Source organism: Leucopleurus acutus (genome assembly GCF_964270905.1).
Source record: "Leucopleurus acutus genome assembly, chromosome: 8".
NCBI lineage: Eukaryota > Metazoa > Chordata > Mammalia > Artiodactyla > Delphinidae > Leucopleurus > Leucopleurus acutus.
This window is the reverse complement of record NC_139151.1, coordinates 66,221,462-66,247,332: the sequence shown is the minus strand read 5'-3', so window position 1 is coordinate 66,247,332 and position 25,871 is coordinate 66,221,462. Positions and strand designations below refer to the sequence as shown.

Here is a 25,871-nt window from a genome sequence, read left to right as displayed (position 1 = left end):
TCACGTTCAAGTGCAAAAGGTGTGGCGTGACCCTGCTGGATGTTCACAAAACACAGACATTTCCTTCTCACAGGATAACGCAAGAGTTTTCATTATATAGGCTGGTCCCATAGCTGCTGGTGACAGGAGCCCATGAGTCATTTCCTGCAAGCAGGTTTTTATGGCAATGATGTACAAATGCCTTCTGGTCTGAACTGGTTACCTGTGATTACTGAGCCGCCCCCTGGAGGGTGGGAGAAAGAACCCTGGATTGAGAATCGGGGGCTCATCCTCAATGACCCTCCAGGTCCTCTGTTTGACCGAGGGATCCTCTCTTCACAGTCTGGCCCCAGGAGGCCTTTCTGGTCTCCTGCCATTCATCCATTCTGTTCTCTCTGGTTCTCACGCTCTCCCTGCTTCCCTCTCTCCACAGGTACCTTCATTCCCATTCCATGAGTAATGTACTCTTACCATAATATGTTTCTCTGCCTTATGTTCCCTCTAGCTGTTCCTTCAGTAAAGCAAGGCAAACTCCTACTCGTCTGTCAAGCCCCAAATCATACCTCCTCTTGCAGGAAGCATCCCCAGTCACTCTTCTGTACTCCTGCAGAACAGTATATACAACTCTCTCATAGCACTTAGGATATTAATGATAATAATGGCTAAACATTTACTGATCACTTACTACGTACTAGGCAGCATTCTAAACACTTTACAAAGACTACCTTATTTAATCCTCACAGTAACTCCATGAAGAAAGTACCATTATTATCCTCATTTTACAGAGATGTCTACTGAGGATCAGGGATTTCGGTAACTTGCCTAAGGCTGCAGAGCTATTAAGTGGCTGTCTTGTGCCTAGACAAGTGCCTGGCACATAGTAGCTGCTCAATAATCATTCACCCCTAAATGATTAACTGAATAAATACAGAAATGATGACACTTCTGTCCTCTCTATAGAAAGCTCAAGTGAGAACCACTTCTTATTAATCTTTCAAACCATTTCCTCCGTCAAATACCTACTAAGGTATTAGGGTATTTGAAATACCTAATGAATGAATGAACGAAACACTGTATGAGGAAACCAATAAACAGAATCTGAATCTTGGCAATGCTTCCCGCTAGCTTCAACCAAATAGCTTCAGGTTCCTGGGCCCCCTGGTTGTCATCTGTCAAATGCAGAGATTGTACGCAACATTCTTTCAAGTTTCTCCTAGCATTAAAGGTACATATAAAATAAATGAGCAGTCTCCATGACTTTGTGATGATGGTAATTCCCAGGCCAAATTATGTATTGCATTTTCTTCAGGGCTGTTTTCCCCAGGAACATTACACAATTGGATGTGGCATTTGATCCGGGTACTACCCTAATTCAGAGCCAATATCAGTCCTGAAAGAGTTTCTTTGGCTTGCTCGTTGGTTCACTCCTTTCTTATGCAAACAGATCACACCCAGGGAAAGAATTATTAAGTGCCTGGCAAAACCCTCATACATAATAATCAATAATGAACACTGATCTCAAGTTAGATTATGCAGCTGGCACCTAGACCACTGCTCTAGGGACCTTGTAGGTCCTCCTCCCTGTCCCCTGGCACCTGTACCAGAGGTCATCTTCTCCAAATAGATCCCGGTCACCAATCTCCCGCTGCCATCACCATTAACACACACACACACACACACACACACACACACACACACACACACACACACGGTCCTGCTGGCATGAGGGAGCAGACAGGGCTCATAGCGCCTGGAAGGGGCTGATTAATGTTTGTGAATAGCTGAGGCCCAGATCCACTCCAGATGGTGCCGAGAGGCATCCACATCAGGGCGAAGGTGGGAGTTCTGGCTGCATTTCATTCATTCCTATTCTACCTGTGGCTAAGCAGGAGCTTGGCTATAGGCCTGGTACCTGACACGCCTTTGCTACACGGCTTAGCGTTAATGATGAACCACGTGCTCAGTAATGCCCAGCACTTCTCGTTTGGCTAATGCTTGACGACGTAAACTAGCACACCAAAGGATAAACCTAAGTGAGGTGTGTGAGCAAGACAGTGCCTGTTCATGTCGGAAAAGAGGGAGGACCACGTTCTGTTCTGCTTGACTCACAACCAGGAGCGCCAGGCTCTCAGAGTGAGCACTACACAGCCACGTGACTCCAACATGGCGGGGCCTGTTCCATAACCAGAAAGCAAACAAGCAGTCGCCTGTCAGGTAGAGGACACCTGCTGTTTGTCTATCTCCCACCTCCACATCCCTGGGGACCTGTTCCTCCCTCATGTCAATCACGTGATGTTTAAAAGGGCTGCCAAAGGCAGTGGTCAGCTCCTCTGGCTTTGGCCACAATAACTGGCCCAGGGGTGAGCCAGTTGAAATCCTTCCCTGAGATTTTTTTCCATACCGAGCAGGAAGAGAAAGATTCTGGTCTTTTGGGTCACAGAGCTACAAAGATATGAACGAGAGGCTAGCATCATGAAGAAAATCCGTTTGCAGGAGGGAAGAATGAAGCCAAAACAGAGCAAAACATCTAAGAGAGATGGAAGGAGAGAGGATGGGAAAGACTGTGAGTGTCTGGACCTTCCTGTTTATACGAGTTAATCACTTCCCTCATTTCCCTGTTTTGTTTAGGTTAGTTTGAGTTTCTGAAACATGAGGATAAAGTAGCCTAGCACAGTCATAACCATCCGTAGAGTGCATTTTCAAACGTATCTTCTACACTTTAGGATCCAAGTAGTTTTTATGGGATGGGTTACCACATTTCAAATGTCTTTGTTCCTCCTCCTGAGAAAGGCGTATAAATTCCTGGGCAAGAACCACTCTTACCCAGCATCACTAACTAAAAACAGTCCTTTTCCTTTATATCTTAGGCATCAACGATGACCTGCCAACCACAGGATGTAAGGACTCTTCCACTTCAAGCCATCATAGCTTATAAAATAGGGGCTGGCCAGACAGACCAGGCAACCGGCTAGTGATTTTTGAAAGGACATCTTCATGGCGGTCAACTCTCCATTCCATCCCTCCGCTGGCCGACTCCCTCCGAAGGGCTGTCTTCAGATCACCAAGAGAGTCCCTCAGCAGCTAGAAACTGTTGGGTGTATGGGGCAATGCATTTTCTGATACAATAAGAGCTCTGAAAATCTTCCTTGAGAAAACATATTGCACCCCAGCCGCCTGACTTCTATGGGTCATTTTAAAAGAAAACCACCATATACAATTACTGAAAAGGGTGAAGCTTTGAAAGTTAAAAGCTTCCCCCTCCTGGAACTCTGAAGAGCTGCCCAGTGAACCACGAACCGTGAAGTTACAACAACTAGGAAAGGAGGTACTGGGCAGGGGTGGCACTTAGGATACCAGCCCCACCTCCCACCCCCCTTTATTCTTTAACGCTTCCCTCTCCCCTGTGTAAGGCCGAAGCTTGGCAGGTTACAGGCAGGCCCTTCCTGGATGGCTAATATGCTCTGGGCTAAGGCGACTGGGCTGCTTCAGCCTGATGGAATGCTTGCCTGTGCTCCAAACGGTCTGTGCGTCCCAGGCTCAGAGGAGCCTGGCAGCTGTCTCCCCCGGGGCAAGGGAAAGCGGCGTATCCCACGGTGGACTCAACGGCTCCACATCACCAAAACAAAAACACAACAGTCCTGATCTCTATGGAGAGTTCAATCCTCTTGTCTAGGATTGGCACTGACTAGAATTCCAAGGGCTCTGGCTGAGCTACCTCCTGTGAGGTCTAAATACAGCTCGCTCGCTGCTTTTAACCTAAACATGCAGCCTGGAACAGTGCCCAGGGCTGACAGCCCCCAGGGAAGTCTTGACTTCTGGCTGCCCATTTGGGGATGGGTGGTGCAGAGCTATCAGAGATGTGATGCGCTGGGCAGCCCCACGTTCACCGATGTCACCTACGGCCACTCAGTGGGGAAAGTGACCAGCTTGTGGAGGGTTAGCTGTGAGTGGGATCCTGAGCAGAGGAAGGGGATGGGGAGGTGGAGAATGCGGAGATGTGAAGAGGAAGAGAGAGAGGGAAGAAAAGACAGTAAAGACCAAAGACCTATTTCTTCTTTTTTTTTTTTTTTTGGCGCGGTACGCGGCCCTCTCACTGTTGTGGCCTCTCCCGTTGCGGAGCACAAGCTCCGGATGCGCAGGCTCAGCGGCCATGGCTCACGGGCCCAGCCGCTCCGCGGCATGTGGGATCTTCCCGGACCGGGGCACGAAGTCGCGTCCCCTGCATCGGCAGGCGGACTCTCAACCACTGCGCCACCAGGGAAGCCCCAAAGATCTATTTCTTACCCAACTAAAGTCAGGGAGCTTTCTAAAATGTTTGCTCCCAGGGCGACACAACTCTAATTATGCCTCTCTAGGGAATTTAGGGCCTAAGCCCTAGAATCAGAGGGATCGAGGTTGCCTTCTTATTACGTAACTTTGGGCAAGGTAACTGTCTTCTCAGATTTCATATCTCTTAAACGATCCAAAGGACTACTGTGCTGTTCAACAAGACCACGTACAGAATGCACCTGGCCCAAAGAAGCTACCTGGTAAACAGTAGCTACTAGAAGAAGTAGTGGTAGTAGTAATAGTAGAAACAGGATAACATCAAGCATGCCTTCATCTTCTCCGCCTTGGGAAGGACACAAGAAGAGCTGCTGAGGCCACCATGATAAGACAGAAGCCCCCGACCAGGATAAGCTGTTCATATACAGACAAAGGCAACCTTCAGCTGAGCCAAACAATAAAACACATCCACACCCACTAAGAACCTTACAATGGCAAAATGGCAACAGTCTCCTAGCCGCCCGACAAGCCAACCCACATGGCCCGCAGGGTGAGGAGCATCCACGCTGGAGTTTCCCTTACCTTGGTGTTCACACAAGACTTCCCTCGCTTATACTCTTTGTGGGACCCACGCTTGTCCAGTTTGTACCACAGGGCCTTGGCCTTCCAGGTGGTCACCTTGGACTTGAGCTTGGAATAAAAGTTTCTGTGGTCCAGAGGGTCTAGATCCAGGTGCCGTGTGAGGATGTTGAAGGCCTGGAGGGTGCCTTTGCACGTGGAAGCCTGGACAAAGTTCTCGAAAACCTGCCCGGCCTGGGCCTGCTTCTCGTCCTCGTTTTCCCCCATGTTTCAGGAGCCACGTAGAGCAGTGGTGTGGAGAGGATGGAGGAGAACACCATGAAGTACCTGGAGAAACGTCACACCTGCAAAGGTAGGCAGAGGCAGAGGTGAGCTTCCTGGATGAGGGTAGAGTGGGGAGAAGGTGCGGAGAGGTAAAAATACAATTCCTTTAAGACACTAACATACTAAACATAACACTTAATACTAAACATACATAATGCATAGGAGAGGTATAATCATACCTTCTAACCTGGCAATGCTGCCTTGCTGGCAATCTCTCTCCCCAACACTCCACTCCCCTGGCTGGCTGAAAAGAACTACACATTGCCAAAGATCTATCCTGGCTGACGTCAATATTACCTGGTCAATCTTGCTATGAGCAGTGGTTCTGGAAGTACTAACTAGCAAAAGGAAAACAAACAAAACCCAGAAGGGCACACCAGATTTAGCACTGTTGGAAACCTGTAATTCCTGGTGCCATAAATTGGCTGACTAATGTTAACGTAACCCAATCACATGACATGAGTGCACAGCCCCCCAAAAGCAAAGCACATGCCTCCCTAGATTTCATGACCACCATCCCACCTATCCTTAGACACCACACTTTTAAGTCTTCCTTCGTTAGTTACCAGAAGGCGGGTCTTTCCCTGCTACAGACAGCAAATGGCAACTTCTCAAAATTCCTCTCCATTCCTAGTATCTGCTAGAAGCACAGCATCCACCTCAGTCAGACATACAGAAAGAGAGAGAGGCACGTGGGTCTCCTCCTGATGCACAAAAGGAGCCTGTGCTTTGTAAGCCCAAGCTGGGAGCTATTTGGAACAAGTGCTTAGTCTGAAGGAAGGAAAAACGCGATGGAGGTTCATTCACATCACAAAAATAGCTTGCCTGGGTTTTGGCCATCGTCCTTTCCTCTCTGCACCACTCTAACCTCAGGCATTTTCTTAGGAAAGTCATTTAAGCTTCAAAGGAACAAAAATAAATTAGAGCTGATTTTCCAAAGCACCAGCTATTTTTCCAGAATCTAAAGCTAGTGCAAGAAGATAAGTGTGAAGGAGCTGGGGCTGGCCCAGCTGCCAGGAGGGCTTGAGGTGGTCTGTAAACGCATATCAAGCTCCCCCCCCCCCCCCGACAGAGGCCTGGCAGGGGGAGGGCAGCAAACAGAGACAAAGCCCTCGGGCTGGGCAGCTTCCCACTCTCCAGACCGAAATGCCACTGTGGGTGCATTTGGATTGCGGGCTGGCTTTATAAAACTGAAAGCAGAGAATGGTGTTTATCTTCTTCCTTAATCTTTTACTCATTCATTCAGCAATAACTACTGGTGCCTTAGCAAGGGCCACGCATCACCCTAGATGTTGGGGATACAAAGACGGAGCCTAGTGAGGAAGGCAGGCCCGTAAATAGTTGATTACAAGACAACCAGGCCAGCACTTGTAAAAAATGAACACAGCACACGGAAGCCCAAAGAAGGTGTTAAACAGAGCCTGGAGGAGTCCAAAGGAGCCACAAGAGGGAAATGCCAAAACGATACAATTTTAGGAATAAGGTGGTTTTCACTAGAAGACTGGGGAATGGACCATATGAAGGCATGAGTCTGGAAAGAGCCAGCACAGCTGCAGAATGACAGCAAGTTCAAGGTGTCGGGAGTGCAGGACTGGTGACCAGGTGTGATGGGGTGTCTGGGGCAGACCGTAGGGGGGGGGCCTGGCTTCTCCAGAGGGCCGTGGGGCTCAGGAGACAGAGCAGTGGGGTGAGACGAGTCTTTGGGAAGATGGCCGAGGTGGACTGGAGAAGGAGGCAGCTGAGGGGCTGCCCAGCACAATGAGGAGAAGCTGGGAAGCAGGAGAAAGCTGGGACAGCAGGAGAAAGAAAAGCACACACATGCATGTTATGTGGCCTGGCTGGGCACCACGTGTGAGGGGCCGCCTGCTGGGGGCCGACAAGCTCTCCAGGCAGCCAGATACTGATGGGTGCAGTGGCACGGGCTACAGCGCAGGACCCGTCCCTCCCATCTCTCTTCCCCCAAGAGCTTCCAACGGGCCTGGCACCAGGCTCGGCCGAAGGGAGAACAGTACATTCCCTGCTCCAGGCCCAGCCAAGCTCCACTCTGCAGACGGGACTCCGTACTCTAGTCCCCTCAACTCAACAAATTCAACCAACTTGGAAAGCTGGCACCAAAAGACATGATCAGTCGGCTCCTTTAATGTCTGCAGTGCTCACGTTGGCATCACTCACATAAACTTTGCCTCTTGCACATGGGGAAAGTCTCAACTTTCCCCATGTGCAAGACTCACCACCCAGAGAGCATAAACAGAGAACAAGGCTCGTTCGCTTTTCAGAGCATATTAACATCCTCTGTCTTTATCTATCTTTGGAACCACTTCTATGTCCGGGATTGAACAAGGGCTGCAGTAGCTGATTGACAACTGCAAAGCTACCTGAGTTCCACTGGAATCCTCCAGTCCTTTCTGACGATCGGCAGGTGGTGCAGAGAAAAACCACAGGCTTTGGGCCTCTTGAAACCTGGGTCCAAAGCTCAGCTTGGCCCCTCACTGCCCACCTGGCTTCACACAAGCCATGTAAGCTCTGAGCCTCAGCTGCTTCTTTTGTATGAGAGCTTGCAGAGTTGCTGTGGAGTGAGAGATTCCTGAGTGATGGCAGAGCCTGGCCCTAGGAGCACCAGCGTGATGTGATGTATGCTGAAGCCATCACCTGGGGCAGATTTGAAGCTGGGGAAGCACTAGTTTGAAAAAAGAGTTTTGTAAATCAATTCTCCAAGTCGCCAACTCCGCCTTGTCTAATATGGTGAACTGTTTTGAGTTATCAAGCCAGACCCGACTCCCAGAGAATAATTTATAAACTGGAAGAACCTGACTCCTCCCAACCCCCCCCAGCCGCCTCCCCTCCTCCCACAAAAGAAAAATGAACAACTTAATTTTAGGGCCCCAAGGGAAAGAGACAAAGTGGTGCTGAGGGCCCTGGGTGGGTGTGAGAGCTCCAGGAACTAGCTCTTATCTGGAGTGAGATATGGGAAGGTGGAGGGAGATGGCTGGACAGAAGAAGATAAGCCCTGCCTGGGAATGTGCCCACGCAGCCCGTGCCAGGCTCGGCCCTGCCTCCCTGCCGTCTAGAGGGTTTAGTCTCAACCTTTAAAACCGCTTTGCAATTGAAGTCAGAGACCTGAGAAATAACTCTGACACCCATGCGGAGTAGGTCTCCTCCCAGAAAAGCATCCAGATATTCGGAGTGTGGCAAACCGGGGTGTGAGTCTGGCCTCACGCACTCGCTAGCCGTGTGACCCTCGGCATTTTATCTAGTCTGTCTCAGCCTGTCTTCTCATCTGATCAGTGGGGATACCAATCCTCGAGTCACAGGGGGGTAAGGAATGAATTCAACCACGTGGGTAATGTATTTAGCACCTAGTGACTCCGTGATGACCAGCTCTCATGACTATTTGTCAGATGGCTCAAACGTCATCAGACCAAAAGGAAGACAAGAAGGAACATAATTATGACCGCTGGTACTAGCTTCCCAGGTCAAGCAATTATATATACTTCACAATTAGAGGCCATGGGCTTTCTATACAGAAGATCTGGTGTCAAATCCACTTCCTAACTGTGTAGCCTTGGACAACTCCGCTTCCGAGTTTTAAGTTCCTCATATGAGAAGTGGGGAACCTCATATGAGGAAATTTGGGTAATGAACTGAAAACATCCATGGTACAAGGTAGTTCTGTGAGTGAACTAGAAAGGCTGATTTAGAAGGGTTCCCCTGAGTCTGAGTCCCAGCTTCCAGAAACTGGAGTGCAGTATTTTGCTGGATACCCCTCTCTTTCCTTAAAAGAAGAAGATCAAGGATTAGTTAAATCAGAGGATCCTGGGTAATAGCTCTCGTTAGCCTTCCTTGCCAATCACCACCCAGCTGTTGCCTTTTTGGAGTTTGATATGAAATATAAATAAAACCAACTACCCAGAAATATGAAAGGTTTCTGCATTTTCCGGGAAGAAACAAGACGTGATGCTTTAGTTTCTAAGAATAGCCTTGAAACAATTTGGTCTTTGCCAACTGGAGTCCCTTATTTGTGGTTCTGCCTATGTGACTTTATGAGTCACAAAGCAATTCCCTGTCCCTGCCTCTGGCTGTTACAAATTAGAACCCAGGGCCTCAGATCCCAGCACTGGTAATGGGCTCTTAGCCCATGACAACTGGGAGACAAGTTCAAGGTTTATGCAGAGGCCCTGAGTAGCTCTCAAAATGAGAGATGAGCCTCCTTGGCCCAAGAGCTGCCAATGCACTCACATGTGGGGACTCCCACCCCCTGCCTCTCCTGGGCCTCATCACCTGCCAAATGGCATCAAAGAGTGTGACCAGGCCGTCGATAAAACGGAGTTCTATAAAAACTTAAGGAGGGCTGGGAGGGACACCGGGCAGAACCTTCCCTCAAAGCAGCATGAGGTAAGCACAGCCCTCAACCCTACCCTGAATGCTCACAGACATGTTTCAAGGTAAATGCAATCTAAAAACCAAACCCTCTCCTCATTTCCACTGCCAAGCCCCCCATTCAAACTTACCATCTCCCAGGTTAACCTCCCCAAAGGGCCATGGGGCAGGGCCCAGTTGCCACGGCAGGGAAATGGGGGTCTTCACCCCTGTGCACCCGCAGGTGGTTGGAAAGACTAAAAGCCCCCGGCTCTGTGCCTCGCACTTGGAAGACCCTGTGTCATGGCTACTTGGATCTGACATCTGAGATGAGGCAGGAGGCAGCCAGGGCCAAGGCGGTGGGAAACGCCTCCCACGCTGCCTCTCTGCAGAGCCCAGCATGGGCAGAACACCTGGTTTACAGGTGGTGTCTGCAGGCATCACCCTCTCACCTGGCCCAGGGAGGCCTGGCTTTCCATCTACCAGGGCACGTGACACCAACTTGAACCTAAAGGGGCAACTCCCAGCGTTGGGAAGGGACCGCAAGAGCCACTTTGAATCTCCTTCCAGCCAGGGGTCCCAGCCTTCCCTCGGTCAACTCCCCGAGTGGAGCACGCACCACTTCCTGGGGCAGCCTGCCCCACCCTTGCCTCCGCTGGCTGGAAGAGAGCCTCGGTGAGATGGTTCCTGTTAGCTGCTCTCCAGGGAGATCAATGCTGTCTCTCCAATAGCTCCTCCCCACTCCTGGTTTTAGCCCTTGAGATCACCCACAGGAAGTCAAAGCCCCTTCCATGCAGGCTGAACTCACACACGCAGTCTACTTACACATGCCATCCGGAGCCCCGACTGGAAAGGCTAATGAAAACGCACCCAAGAGACGTACTGTGAAAGCCCACCCAAGCGCCCAGCCTGCAGCAGGGCCTGGACACTGCCCTCTGTCTACACCGGTCCAGGGTGGGGAGCTCGGAAAAGAGACTCCAGGGGCACTGCAGGCCCTGGCCTTCTGTGCTGCTCCTCCTGTGAGAGGCCAAGGCCATGTGGTCTTGCTCTTCCATCCCCAGCCCTCCCCTCACTCCTTTTCAATAGCGACTTGACTCCACTGCTCTGGCTTGAAATGACCTCACACATTCCCACCTCCTCGCCTCAGTCCATTTCCTTGTGGAATGACTCACAGTAACAGATCCCAGGATGACCTGAGATCGACCCCCCAACCCCGAACCCATGAGCCAGAGACCCATATGCTGACCAGTCACAGTGCCAGGAAGGAGGCCAACATCACCAGGGGCCACGGCAGCCAGGCTCTTTCTCATTATCCTACGGGGTCCTCACAAGAAGTCTGTGGGGGAGGTGCTTCTCTCTCTCTGTTTCTACTCTGTAAGAAGCAAGGACTTTGGGGGTAGGGGTAATTCCAGAACTTGCTCATCTCGCTTTCCTCAAGCAAGTATAAATTTGCCATGTGTGGCTGCTACGTGTGTGTGCGTGTGTTCACGTACATGTATGCATATATATGAGTATGTGTGTAAATGTATGTCTATGTGTGTATATGTATTGCATACACGCATGCTTGTATGCATGTGTGTACACAAACACACACGTACAAATTTTTTAATTTTTCCACAATGATTTCTGGCCAGTGTCCCACATCTCTGCTTGTACTGCTAAGCCTGTCTTTAAGAACTCTCTAGGAGAAGCAAAGCCTTTGAGGTGGGCAGAACTCGGGCCTGGGCATGAGGAGACTGAGCCTCATCTGAACAGCGACAACCACACTGCTCAGCTGCTCACGGGTGCCAGACCCTGTCCCAGGTCCTTTACATCCATGATCTCATTCAACCATCCTTATTTGACTGAAGAGAAGGCAGATGCAGAGGGGCAAGCAACCCCCTCCATTTGCCAAGGTACCGAGTGGACATGCTGTAAAATGAGCCCAGTTCCATCTCACTTCAAAATCCACGCTCTTCGTCACCGATTGATATGAGCCATGGAGACGGAAATAATACGACCTGCTTTTACTGAAGCCACCGTGTCAATTAAATGGGTTAAGTTCTGTAGTCCCTGAAGTTCTTTCAGGCTCCTAGAGATTGCAAACGTCAACAACGGGGTGTGGCTTCATAAGTTACGGAGCAACCAAACAATAAAGGATCAGGCAGTCCTTTAAAATAATATTTATAAAGACATTTAATCCTTCTGGAAAATGCTTATGCCCTAAATCAGAGTGAAAAGAGCAGGATACAAATCCAAGTACTCGATATGATCCCAACTCCTTAGAGTAATATCTAACGGAGAAAGGAAAGAAGCCAAAAGTGAACAGTGGTCGTGTGTGTGATGGTATTTCAGATGATTTAGGTTTAGGTTTATACTTTGCTTTATTTCCAGATTTTCTACTGGAAGCACACACAGCTTTTATAACTCCCTCCTCTATACGTTCCAAGTCCTGGAGTCTTCTCTCCCTGACTGGACTATCTTGGTCTCATGCATCTTCTCTTCCTCAGGCCTGTACGGCTCCAGCCACACTAGCAATGCCATTCTTCTCCAGAAAAGAAAGAGCCATCCTGTAAGAAGCCCTGACACTGCTAATCTAATGAACGGGCTTACATTCCAACAGGTGAGGGACGAGGTCCCCAAGACTGCATTCCTGCCACACCTCTCCTCACTGGACCACAGACTTGAAAGTGGGAAAGATAATACCTCTGACATGATCTCAGCTATGCCCACAGACCCCCTGCCAGTCAACCCCACAAGAAGGACACCTGCCTACCTGGTTATAGGCCAGGACCTGACAAAATAACATACATCTCAGCACACACACCAAGCCCATCTCACCACTAAAAACTCAGCAGCCTATTCTGCATATGCCCTAAATCACCTTCATGACCCATTGGCTGCCTGGGAGTACTGTGAACTCCAAATTCCAATTTCCAGGAGGCCACCCTATCTCAAAACTAATGGCAGAGATACCTAGAATAAGCAAATTCATAGAGACAAAGTAGAAATTCAGAAAGACAGGGGCTGGCGGAAGAGGGAAATGGGAGTTATTGTTTAATGGGTACAGATTTTCAATTTGGGATGATGAAAAAGTTCTGGAGATCGATGGTGGTGATGGTTGCACAACCATGTGAATATACTTAATGCCACTGAATTCGAACATTTAAAAACGGTCATAATAGTGAATTTTGTCATGCATATTTTCCCACAATAAAAAAAATATAATAAAATGCATTAAAAAAACAAACCATCGCCACCTTACAGTAGGAGCTGTCCAAGGCCAGAGGACAGAATTTGTGGCCTAATTAACAATGAAGCAAATTATCTAAAATACTTTTGAGTTAAAGTGTAATAAAATAAATAGTGAAAGAATCCTGCTGTTTTTTTATTTGGCTCAATGGCATAATTTCTTGGTTTTTGTTTTTGTTTTTGTTTTTTTGTAAGTCATCTGGGCTCCTCTCAGTCTTCCTTCCAAATCTCATTTGACTCCAGGAAGCCTTTGGAAGCTCAGCCCTGCCAAATTCCCATTTTTATCTCTTATTCTGCCTTCCCCAGGCCACCACCACCAATGCCGCCCCTCCCTCACTCAGCACCTGTAAAATCTGCTTCAACATCACAGGGAAGGTTGGGTAGGGGCTCCCTGCTCTTAGCTTTCAGCGCCTACCATCCCTTGCCTGGGGAGAACACTCCTGTGTTCTGACAGTCCCTAGACAGTGCAGCCAGCAGACTGCAGTTCCTTGAAAGCAGGGAGCATTCTTCCCTGCAGTGTACAGATTCCGTAAAAACTCCCCAAAGGTAGGTCCAGATCAGCCCAGATCTGTTGCACATGCCATCAGACTCCAACGAGGAGAAACAATGGCCGTGTCATTAGATAAGACTTCTGTCTCTCAAAATCAGAGCTTCGCATATTTTTCATTGACTAACATCAATTTCAGGGACACTGGGTATGAATCCTGTTCACGTTAGGAGAATCCTGCTGTGAGGCAAAGAAGTTTGCCCATTTGAAAAAACAGTAAGTCTGACATATCATATACCATATACCATACTTACTGTTCTTTTTTTTTTTTTTTTTTTTTTTGCGGTACTACTTAGGCCTCTCACTGTTGTGGCCTCTACCGCTGCGGAGCACAGGTTCCGGACGCGCTGGCTCAGCAGCCACGGCTCAAAGGCCCAGCCGCTCCGCGGCATGTGGGATCTTCCCAGACCGGGGCACAAACCCGTGTTCCCTGCATCGGCAGGCGGACTCTCAACCACTGCGCCACCAGGGAAGCCCCATACTTACTGTTCTTAAGCACAGCACATGGATGTGAACAAATCCTTTTACCCCACTAACTCCTAGTCTTCCTTCAAAGCTCTTCTCCTCTAGACACTCTCCACCTCCCTGTCGCCAACCCCTTTCCAAAATGCATTGGATCTGTCCCACAGTATCTGTACTTACCTCGGTTACAGTAAGTCCTGTGCTGAAATTAATTTTTCACTTCCCTACTCCCAGTTCCTAGCACAAGGCCCTCTCTATACAGTATGTGCTAAATGAATGAATGAATGCTCAGACCTTGGGAACATAATAATCCTTGACATTTAACGAGCTTCTATGAAGTCTTGAGCAGCAAGGTAAAAAGCTTTCTATGTATTAAAGAAATTAATCATTGTAACAAACCAAGGCATCATTAGATACTGTTATCTAATGATAATGGTATCCCCACTTTTCAAAGAATTAGAAAAGTTGGCAACTTGGCAAGGGCACATGGCCAGAAGTAAGGAACTTGTGACTTGACATCCTAGAGCCAGAGTTCAGAGCCCACATCTGTAACCACCATCCCATACAGCTCCCACACAAAGTGGATGGAGGGATCCGAGTGCTGCCTCACACACCACATCAGGGACGTGGTCTCTGCTCTAGACCCTTTGGTTCATGATACTCCCCTTCTTTCATCAAACTCCAAAATGCCAGGACCTGGCACAATGAGATCTCGATGCAATCGTGGATAACTGTGGTGAATATACCAATAACAAGTCAGCTGAGGGGTGGGTGACTTTCTAGCCCGGGTGGGTACGGCAGAGGCAGGCCAGCTGATCACCAGACACATCGCTCCTTCCTCCTGGGCCCTTCCTTGCAGCTGTGTGAGCCCACGTGACCAGTTCCAGGTAATGGAATGTGAGCAGAAGTGACACACGCAACTTCTAGGACCAAACCATGAGAACCTCCCGTGGCAATCCTCCAGGCTCTTTCCACTTCCGCCAGAGCATAGCAGCCACGGAAATCACATGTGCGAGACGGCAAAGCCATGAGAAGCAAGGAGCTGGGCTCCCTGATGCCCACTTGGAGGAAAGCAGTCTATGACCAGGAACATTTGGACTTCACATATGTGAGAAATAAACCTGAAGTATGTGAAGACACTGAGAATCAAGGGTTTATCTGTGAGGCAGGAAATATCAATGAATCCAGTAGGTAAACCATAGCATGGGAGGAATGCCAGATTTGTCATTGGAGGTTAACCCCCAGAAATATGCCTGACCACCCCTCATTCAGGAACCTCCCCACACACATATACACCCTCTGGTGAATACACCTTATTATATACCCTATAATAAGACAAGAGAATGGGACAGATAGGCTAGTCGTTTCCTTGGTTTCAATAACCCCCTGAGCCCTCAGGAAGCCCCTGGAAGCCTATGTGGTGTGGTGGAAAGAATGTGGACTTCCGAGTCCCCAGCATTCCCTTCAGCAAGTCACAAACAACACAGAGTCCCTGTGAAAATTAGATGAAGGTGCCTCTCGTGGGGCGGGCTCAGGATGTGCTTTTCCAGCGTCCTTCCAGCCCACTGCCCTGGGGATAACACCCACCACCCGAGGTAGCCCAAGCCAAACCACAGCAGAAATAGGGGCATTTGCACATAGATGGTAAGGGTGATCATCTCCGCTTATCTACCTTAAGCTGAGATGGGACAGTTAAAGCATATTTTCCACCGAGTCCTTGCCCAGCACACCCTTAAAGTCACCCCCCAGGTGAGCCTTTGTGTCTGGATGGCTGAGCTCAGGCCTCAGGGACTGCAACCCTAGTAATCAGTCTGGAGGACAGAGAAGGATGCTGGGGAGGAGGCATAAAAGTCATGGAAAAGTGAACTTGAAAAGGATTTCTCAACAACGCCTGCTCGCTCTGCACACACCATACCCAGGAGCCCAGGACCACCACAGAGCAGTCCCTGCCCCAGAAGCTCACAGCCCAACCGTGTCTCATGGAGTCTGTCCTCCAAAGGCTCCCCCATTTTGAAGAATTGTGCCAAGTAACTACATTTTTTCAAACCAAAAAAAAAAAAAAGAACTCATTGCCTAACAAAAGTGTTTTTTGTTCTTTTTTGGATGTGTGAATTTAACAATGTGAAATCAGTCTCAAAAATGTGCACAAATTCAACCACAGTTAGATCTACATTTGCTCTTAATAATGGCACTCTCCCTCCTTCCCCTCACAGTCTAGGTTCCCAGTAGGAAAGTCTAGCCTGGCAATGTCCACTTCCTCACTTCCACTCACCCTCTAATCCACCACAGTCTCATTCCCCCTCCCACACATAGCCCACCTAGGCATCATGCCCAAGGCCACCACCAACTCTGTGGCTACAGCTAACTGTCACTTATTGGACCTTATCTTGCCCAGGGTCTCTCCCATCTTCAGTCTGTGCAGACACATCTCTCTCTGAATGCCCCTGAAATTTCCCCAGATTCTGATCTGCACACTACTCCCGTTTTCAAGGACCTCAACACACCTACAGATCAACCAATATCTACATCCCAATGACCCATCAAGCTATCCCTCTGTCGTGAACCTCCAGCTGCTTTCCAGACCTGTATTCAACTGCTAATTACACTCTTCCCCTGACTGTCTTGCAGAGACCTGACATGTGGTCAGTTTACCTTCCGCCTTCACCTCCCTGGCACCCCCAGCCTCAGTGAACAGCACCATCTGTACCCAGACTCTCAGGCCACACCCCTGGAGTCACCTCCTCTGCCCCCTTTCCCTCACCTCGAGGAGCCAGCCAGTCACCAGGCACTGCCTCCTGTCCAGCCTCCCCTCTCATTTAACTCTCAATACCTCCTCATACATGCCCTTCCTGCTTGCTCCCTCCAGTCCACCAGCCTCTCTCTGGAGCTGCTGCCAGAGAGATCTTTCCACCAGAAATGCACACTTGGTCAGGTTCTGTTCCTGTGTCAAACCCTTCAGCAGCTCCCTGAGCATCTTCAGGGTGAGAGCCAAACATCTCAGCAGAGCAAGACAAAACCCACCTTCCTGCCTCGCCCCCGCCTGCTCTCCAGCCTGCCGCCTCACCGTTTCCCTGACCCCACGACCAGACCTACTGAGCCATCTGCATCTGTAGCTCCCTAACAAACTGAACTCTTCCAGGCCTCCCTCCCTGTGCCTCTGCTTATGCTGGCCCCTCCATCTAGAAGGCCCACCCAGACTCCGTTCCCTTGGTAAAAACCCAGTCAGCTTTAGGGCTGAAACATCGAAGGCAGCAGAGTGTCAGGGGTCCCAGTGTGGGCTCTGGAGTCAGGCAGACTTGTTACAAACCTGACCCACCACTTACTAGGTGTGTGAGCCTAGATGAGTCACCTAATTTCTTTGAACCTCAGTTTCCTCATCCATAAAATGGAGATAATAACAGTCCTGACCCCACTGGGTTACATGAGGAGGAAACCCTGACGCCAGGCTAGGCAGGATCCTTGGCTGCAACTCTTCTTTGAAGTCTTACCTTGGTCTCCCCACACGCCCTTCTCCTACACTGTACTCCGTGGAGGTTCCAGTGACGGTTGCGTACAGACTATCGCATGAACCACTTTTGGGCCTGCCCGCCTCCCTGGACCGTGAGCTCTCTGACGCCAGGTGCTGCATATCCAGGGCCTGGCGCCTGTGCCTCTGGCAATGGCAGACGTTCGATAACCACTGCTTGTTGGCAAAATCCAATCAAGAGCAGCCACAAAATTCAGGCTGTGCGATGGCGTGAACTGCGACTGCCCTTCCTCTCTGACCACCCCCAGAATGACCCCGGGAGCCTCCTCACTCGTCTCCAGTTCACGTCTTCCCCTTCCCGTCTTGTCTGCACCACCCCACACTGCTCATACAGCCCTCAGGGCTCCCTGAGCCCCACTGTATAAGTCCCAACTCCCATGATGGGCTCACCAGCCCCCTCCACGCAGCCCCCATTTCCTTGTTAGGCTCAATTCCTAAAGGCCTTAGGGCTCCCCTGTGGCTGCATCAGACAGACTGGCCCATTTAATGCTCCACATCTGGTCTCTGCCTTCCTCCTCCCATCCCTGCTCAAATCTTACCCATCCTCTGAAGCAAAGTCAGGCCCTGAAGTACTAATTGAAGACCTACTATGTGCTGACATCACAGTCTATTCAGGGAATCAATTTTAAATAATTATAGTTAAGAGCTGCAGTAGAGGTGGGTACCAAGACGTGTGGACACAGAGATGGGAGATGGAGTGACCCACAGCCTGGAGAGAGGCTCAAAGAAGCAGCGCCAGAGCTGGATCTTAAGGGATGAGCTGGAGTTTTCAGGCACAAAAGCTTCCCCATCCCATACTGACCCTTCTTTCACATGCATTCTTCTTACTCTCAGAGTCTGTGCCAGAGGTCACCAAACCTGGTTCTACACCACACGATTCACTAGGAAGTGTCCAAAAATACAGCTTCCTGGGCCTACTCCCACACAGAATCTCTGCAGCCTGAGGTCCAAGGGGGAAACTGCTAGGCACTCTGGATACCAGGGGAACAAGCTCTGTCTTCCCAGCTTCTGAGAAACTACCATCTAGTAATTCCTAGAGACAGACAGTTATAACACACATGGGGTCATATGAGGCACTTCATTTAGCCTTGAACCCAACACAGTTTTGTGCATTATGCTTGTCTGGACAATATAGTGTATAAACTTCTTAAGGAAAAGGGCAGTGTCTTTTGTTTCTTTTCTATTTCCCAGAATATTCAGCTCAGTTCTAAGTATGCAGTTGGCATTCAATCAATATTTAATCAAATAATTCAACTTTTTGTATCATGTCCCTTTGGACTAATTCACCCATTAACGAATTGTCTACTGATTTTTAGCTTTGTAATTTTGGTGCCAGTGTGGTGTCGGCTCCTAGTAGGTAATTAGTACATGTTTGTTGAATGAATGAACATTTACCGGTGAAAATTTATTTCAGGAGGAATGGAACAGCGCTCACTGTACCACCTTTAGAGTTCACTTAAAAGACTTAAAACATTTTTCATTTGAATTATAGGCCTTTAATTTCAGGATTAATTTCCTGATATGCAATTATACATGCTTTGTTGTTTGTATTATAATTAATGTTATTAGCAATGTAAATAATACCTCCCTGGATCTCGGAGGTCAGCTGGCCTCTGTGCAGGTGTGCCCGGGGCCTGGGAAGGGGAGATGCTTGCCTGTTTCTTCCATGAGGTGTCCACCCAGCCGGCAGTTCAGCTGGGCACACCCATTACCCCAGTCTCCACACAACGGCCTATCAACTGCATTCAACCTTTCCGAGCAGGTGTGTGCACATGCACGGGCAGGTGAGCCCTGCCTGAGTCAGAAAAGCCTAATGGGCTGTTCGAAACCTACTGACATGTCAACACACTTGGGAAGCTGGGATCTGTGATTTAATTGTGAAAAGCCCTGTGCTGCGGAAAAGCAGTCTGACAAAACAAGGATACGCGTCGGGAGGCTCCTGGGAGACACGTCCAAGCATGGGATTCTCAGCCAAGCGGGGACGGGCTGGGCAAGCTGGGGTCGCCGGCAGGATGGACTCTACCTGGCTTTCGCCGGGGCCCACATTCCCATGCTTTGTTGCTGTTACTGTTCTTTGTTTGTATGTTAGGCTTGTTTTAAGCCTTGAAAGTAGGACTCATAGTCTTGAGTGGGGGAATTTCTGGATGTGGATGAAAGTTCTTCTGGCCCTCCCTCCAGGCCCAAACCAGGAGATAGGAGAGTCTGTAATTCCTTTTGTGCCCAGGACCAGAGGGATCTTCCTGGAGTGCGTGCTGGATCGTGGACAGCACTCGGGCAACTCAACTCAGCCTGAGAGATATTCAGTCCTTTTTGCTTCTGCTGGAAAATGGGAGGGTTTACTTGCTGGTAATGTATTTGTTCCTATATTCATCCCACAGATACCAATTACCTTGTGCCGGGCAATGTGCTAAGTGAACACAGCTTAATGGTTCTCAGATGCAGCCTCTGCGGGGTGAGCAGGCCAGAGACTGACAGGGTGAGACAGCCCTGAGCAATGCTGTCTTCCCTTCACCGGACCAGCCCAAGGGGCTCTGTGCCCACGTCAAATGTGCCGTTACCAGGGGGCTGGTTCAGGTGTCTGAGCAGAAGGGAGAGAGAAAGACTGTTTGGGCCACATCCTTACTATGCAGAGGAACTGAAGTCTCCTATGAACTGTTTTCACAAAAGCTCTTTAAAACCATGCAAGGTTTCAGACAGTAAATACAGAAAGGCCTCTCTGATTAGGGCAGAACCAGTCCCTAAGATACACTCAGCTGCTGACCCCACTTCTGAGATGATTAGCTTGACAGGTTGGTAACAGCTGTTACCAACAACAAAGGCTGACCTGGAGGGTGATGTGAGCCTGTGTGAGGGGGGCCGCAGAGCTGTGAGGGGAGGGACACCTGGCTCTCCAGGTGACACTCGAAGGCCACGTTCCTGTGAGCTCAGAGATGCTGAGACAAGCACTCCAGGACCAGCGACTGCCTTGGCCATTCCTCACTCGGTGGGTCAAAACGCCCCTCCCTGACCCACACCCCAACAGAGAGCAGCCCCAGGGAGGACCACAGAAGATGTGACTGAGCCAGTGAATTTTCTGTCAAGGTTCGGGAGACAGTCTCCTGCCATCCCGATGTAAGACATTTGGGTTGGCTGAATGAAGGCGCTGGACACTTCTCTAGGTGTTTGGGCTTATGTTCTGAAAAACACATTCACTAAAGCAGCCACCATCCCAGAAAGGATTTCCTCTTTCCTTGTAAAGAAACGAAACCCAGGGGGCCACAAAAGATGGACTGTGATACGAGACCAGGAAGACCTGGACTCCAGATCGCTCTCCGGGTTTTTGCTCCCCTCCCCTCCATGAAGGGTACGTCAGGCTCAAAGTTCTGCTTCCAGAATAGGTTTCCTGGGGCAGACCTCGGCAAGGAGTTCATTAGAGAGGAGAGAGGCACGAGTTCCTGAAAGGCTCTCTCTCTTCCCCAAGACCCTTCTCACTCTAAAGGGTTGGGATTTTTAAAAGATTCTGGCTCACCCTCAGGGCAAATGATCACTTCCTAGATACTTTTGCCTTGTAAATATTGTCCTTAAAAACAGCAATATATTTTCGCTGATCTTTAAGTAGCCTTCTCACCCCACAGCCCCAGCTGCTGCAGAATTACTGTGTGGCTTCGTCTGGAATGCAAAACAATCCCTGGAGAGACAGGCTGCACACGAACCCACAAGGGTGTCTGCTATCAGCTTATTTGGCAAGAGGAATCTGAGACATTTTAAATATGAACTGTCAGTGTGGCCCATCCCACCCCAATGCCCTAGCGCCATCAATAAACACCTCCACTGGTTCGTGAGACACAAAATGTAGAAAATGGACGCAAACTGTCTGAACACAAGTCCCACAAACATTTCTACAGGGAAAGGTACTTCAGACGCCTGGAGAATTCGTATCTGGAGAATCTCTGCTGGTCTGATGTTTCTTTCAACGACTCTCACATAATTAGCAAGTGTTTTACAAAGCCCTTAACGGTCTGGTCCCAAACCCCTCCTCCCCCAGCTTATCTCCCAACTGAAAGTTCCACTCCTTCTACGTCAGCTGAGAAAATATGCCCATGACTCCTCACTTCCAAGTACCGAATCAAGCCTTCATACCGCCACATCTTTCACTTGGAAAACTCTCTGCCTCCTTCTCTGCCCGGCAATCTCCTACTTACCCCTCAACACCCAAGTCCCAGAGCACATGCTTGGTGCCAGTTTCCCTGCGCGTTGCTCTCTTCTCAGTGCTTTCGGAGCACTTGGTGTGTGACTCATTATGACACTGCTTAGAGCAGTGGCTGTGACTCTATACACATCTGTCCTGCCACCAGGCCAGGCCATGAACTCCTGGGAATAAAGGGACCAGGTCTTACTCACCTTTGCATCCCCACAACCAAGCCCAGAGCCCGGCACTCAGAAGTCCCATCATAAATGCTTGATGCCTCAGTCAATGCCCGGCCCACTTGGCCCAGCTCTCCCTTCCCCATGCAAAGAGAGGCCGTGTGAAATGTGGAGCGAGGAAAGGCTTTAAGATCGGACCCCCTGCATCTGAGCCCTGGCCCCTGTGGGACGTGGGCTAGTTATTTAACCTGGATCTGCCCATTTTCTCCTCGATATAACAAACAGCCATGCTCACCTCTCAGAGGGCCGCAGGGAGGAAAAACAAGGTAAAATATGTAAACCCAGCGCCTGCTCAATGGAAAGAGCTCACGATACATTTCCTTGAGCTCAGCAGGAAGTGCTGAGCCAAATGGAGCCCTCGAGAAAAAAATCAATGGCTTCTGTTCTGGTTTACGTGCCAGCAACACAGTGATGGGGCGGACAGCCTCTAACCCAAAGCGTCCCCTCTCAGAGCAAGGGATGGTGTAGGCTGCACTTGATTCATGCCCTTAGCTCCAGAGTCTCAGAAAGAGGCATGATTAGCAACAAAGCTGATTTCTGTCTGAATGATAAGCCCACGAGAGTCCACTATTGCTGAGGCTGGGCCATCAGATCCTTCATTTCCTGTCTTGCATTAATCTTTCACCCCAAGCCACACCATAAAACAGAATACTGCTGACCCAACAGTGTTAAATCCCTGAGTACAAGTCAAACAGCCCACATGTGAGAGAAGCCTCAACCTCGTGGTGATGTCACACCCAGGTTTTATTAGGCCTCGATAAACAAGGAGGTTATTGTGGGCCCTGATAACACCTTGGACAATCAAGCCCAGGGTCAAGGAGAGGAGTGGAAAGGGCAGTGGCTGAACCCACGGAGAGGAGGCAATATGGCACTGGGGAAATAGCCACTTTGTATCAGGTTTGTGATTCCAAGGCTGGGAATCAGGAGACCTGGCTTGCATCTCGGGTTCCACCTCTAGCTTGCTTTATGGGTCTGGTTAAGTCAGTCTCTGGGCTTTGGTTTCTTTACCCATAAAACTGGAGAAATAAATCAGATGATCTGTAGGCTCTTTCCAGCTTTCACGCCCCAAGATCATCAGTCTTAGAGACAGACCCACTCTCCTCAACCCTTGCCCTTTGTGTGTTAGTTGTTTGTCTGAGACATCTCTTAGCTCCCCCTGAGCAGCTTTCCACCAACACCACAACCATTATTGCTCCAGAGTGTCTGGTCACCCCTGACCACAGAGCCTGGCCAGGGAAGAAGATGGTAAACTTGGGGCCATGTGTTTAAGAACATATCTAGTATCCTTTGGTCAAACAACTGGACAGAGTCCAGGCACCTCAGGACATGAAGATCTTGAATATCCCAACAACCCCTAAGAACCTGGGCTGGTTTCTTTCCACTCACAGGTTAATCCCACTCCCCTCCTATACCAACCTGTACCTCCTAGGTCCCCAATGCACTTTCAAATCATTAGACTTTTTTTTCCAGGCTGCTTGGCAGGAGACTACGGCAGCAACAGGCAGTTTTTATCTGCACTCTGGCATATCTCGGGGTGGGGCAGGGGAGAGGCAACGTTACCAAGTCCAGGAGAAAATGCCTACAGGAGCAAGCAGAGGAGGTGGCGACCTGGAGGAGAAGACGGTGCTGATCACGAGGACAGGCAGAGTGGGCACTGGGAGTCTAGGAGGCCCCTTTAAGATGCCACAACCCTCTGTGCCTCCCTTACTTCCTTAATAAGAAATCTGAGGGCAGGTGAAATTCTGCAACTGGCCCATGGCCATGCCATGCCGATGAGCTGTGAACAACCAGCACCAGATCGTGGGTCTTTTGACCTCAGCCTACTCTTTTTTCCACTCTACTCTGCTGACCTCGCGATCTAATTAGGTTGCTCTAACGAGGCCAGCTGGATCCCCTGCAGACTCTAAGCAACATGACCCAAGTGTCACTCAGGGAAAGCGCAGGCCCAGCAGGTATTTTGATAACTGCCTCCCCAGCCCCATGCATTCCTTCCCAACCTGACATGGTCTGCTGCTCTTTCTCCAGCCCTTGCCACAAAATCTTAAGGAGTTCAGAGGGGGAGTGAGAAAGGAGAGGTGGGCCTTCCTGTCCCTACAGAACCCTAAATACCTAAGATAACCCACAAAGATCTCTCTCCTTTGCCCTAGGGGAGATTGATGGGGATGAGTGGCAGGAGGGAACTGAATTAAGCTGCTGGAAGTCTGACCTGATTAGGCCAAGAGTATTCCCTGTGAGCAATGAGATGGGTCATCTGAAGGTGTATGATGACAAACAATAGGATCTGTCTCTGCCAGGGACCTTTCAAGACCAATGTTGGTCAGATCATCTCAGCATCAGGAGTTAAAGACTCGAGGAATTAATTATTCAGTGTGCGTGACCCAGTTCCCGGAGGTGAGGCTGGGTGAGAAGAGAACTCACTAGTTCCTTATCGTGGAAAGAAATTCAAATACTTCACAGGGTAGTGTTCCCTTTGCTGCCAAAGAGGATCCATTCATGGGTAAGAGTGACCCCACCCCACCCCCCCAAAAAAGGGAAAATATAGCCAAAGTTCACTCATTCAACAAATATTTATTGAGCTCCTCTTATGTCCTGGGCCCTTCAGAAATTTGCATATGGGTGAAGCTTAGTAGGGTATAAAGATGAGAGAATTTATAAACAGGAGGCCTGGGCTGTGGCCCAGCTCAGCCCATAGACAGCTACATTAACGCTGGGCAGGTCACAGCCTAAGTCAAACTCCTCATCTGTGAAATGGGAGTAAATGAAGATTTACTTATTATGAAGATGAACTGATCTTGATGAAATGTAGAGTGTAACGTAAGCCAAAGGTGTAAAGAGTAATGATGTGATACTGCACACTTTCCCTGCAGAAGTTTATAACCTGGTCATGTGTTGGAAAACAACTCAAGGTCAAGGTACCTATTTGGCAAAATTCACATTCTCTGTAATTTGGGCAAAGTGTATGTTTCAACCTGCCAGTGGAGATAGAGCCTGCAGTCAGTACCAGGATCCCAGTCTGTGTGTCTAGGAAGTTGCAAGAAGAGGCAGGGTGAAACTGGAAAAAGCACGACCAACCTGGTCCTGTATCATGTCTGGACGGAATGAATGTTTCAGGAGAGCCCTAAGATTGAGATGGGGGAAAAGACCATCTGGAAGTGTGGTCAATCAGAAACAAAACAAAATTCATTTGAGCACAATAGAGGTGAGCCGGCCAGAAATGCACACACTTCCCTCCCCATACACATTTCAGACAATGATGGAATTGTCTATCGTTCAACCCTCCTCTATGCACGCACTCCACTTTCTGTGTTTCTCCGGGAAGCGGGAGGGATTCTCAGGCCCCAGCAGGCTGGCTGATAGGACCTCTTTGCCCAGACACTAAGAACAGAACTACAAAAGCAGCTTTCCCCTAGATCCTGCCGACCCCTTTCTCACGCTGCTGCTCAGCATCTCAACACGGACTCCTCACCCTCTCCAGCCTCCCTCCACCGGGGATCCTCAGTGCCCACGAGGCCAGCCTCTGAATGCCCAGCCATGCCTGCCGGCTGCCCTTCCTCTGGGGCCTGTTCCCTGCCCTAGCCTCACCCTCCCCTCCTTCCCCCCTCCACTGGGCTCTGCAGCCCCCAGCCACCACCCACCCCTGGTCTCACACCTCCAGGGAAGCTCCTGAGGCAGGGTCAGTTTTATTCTACCTTCCCTCTGACTCAGGGCATTCTGTAAGTTCTTCACCCTCCTGTGAATGCAGACAGATGGTCCCCAAATGGACTCTGACGGCTGTATACAGAAGGGAGGCAGAGGAGGAGAGAAGGGGTGTGGAAAGAAAGTTAGACTGGAAATCTAGGCCCTGCCTTCCAAATCTCCACTGGACAGCAGTGGGTCCTGCAACCTTGAGAAAATATCCTCAGGCCAGGCCTCAGTTTCCCTATCAGGTAATGAGGGGTTTGCTCTAAATAACCTCTTGGGTTCTCTCTAATTATAAAATTTGGTTATAGAAACCAGAACTAGAACTAGCCTGGTTCACAGGAGATGTGGGTCTTGGACCTTAACAGCCTATAGTCTGAGAGCTCAGACCTCAGCCTCCATGTCTGTAAAATAAACGGGGATGACTTGACTACCCCTCCCCAGGTACGAGGCCCGCACGAGACAGAAGATAGGACTTTGTGAGCCATAAAGCCCTGAAGAAACCTCAGGGCTTGAACT

At 49.5% G+C, this 25,871-nt stretch overlaps 1 protein-coding gene across 1 annotated transcript in view; it reads right to left on the bottom strand.

Annotated features, from left to right (window-relative positions):
* Positions 1–25,871, bottom strand: part of LOC309965384 (F-actin-monooxygenase MICAL2-like) — a 144,550-nt gene that overhangs the window by 89,374 nt on the left and 29,305 nt on the right. Inside the window, exon 3 of the mRNA XM_082844856.1 lies at positions 4,828–5,168. Coding sequence (XP_082700982.1) covers positions 4,828–5,091 — 264 coding nt within the window. The 5' untranslated portion in view covers positions 5,092–5,168. The remainder of the gene's footprint in view (positions 1–4,827; positions 5,169–25,871) is intronic.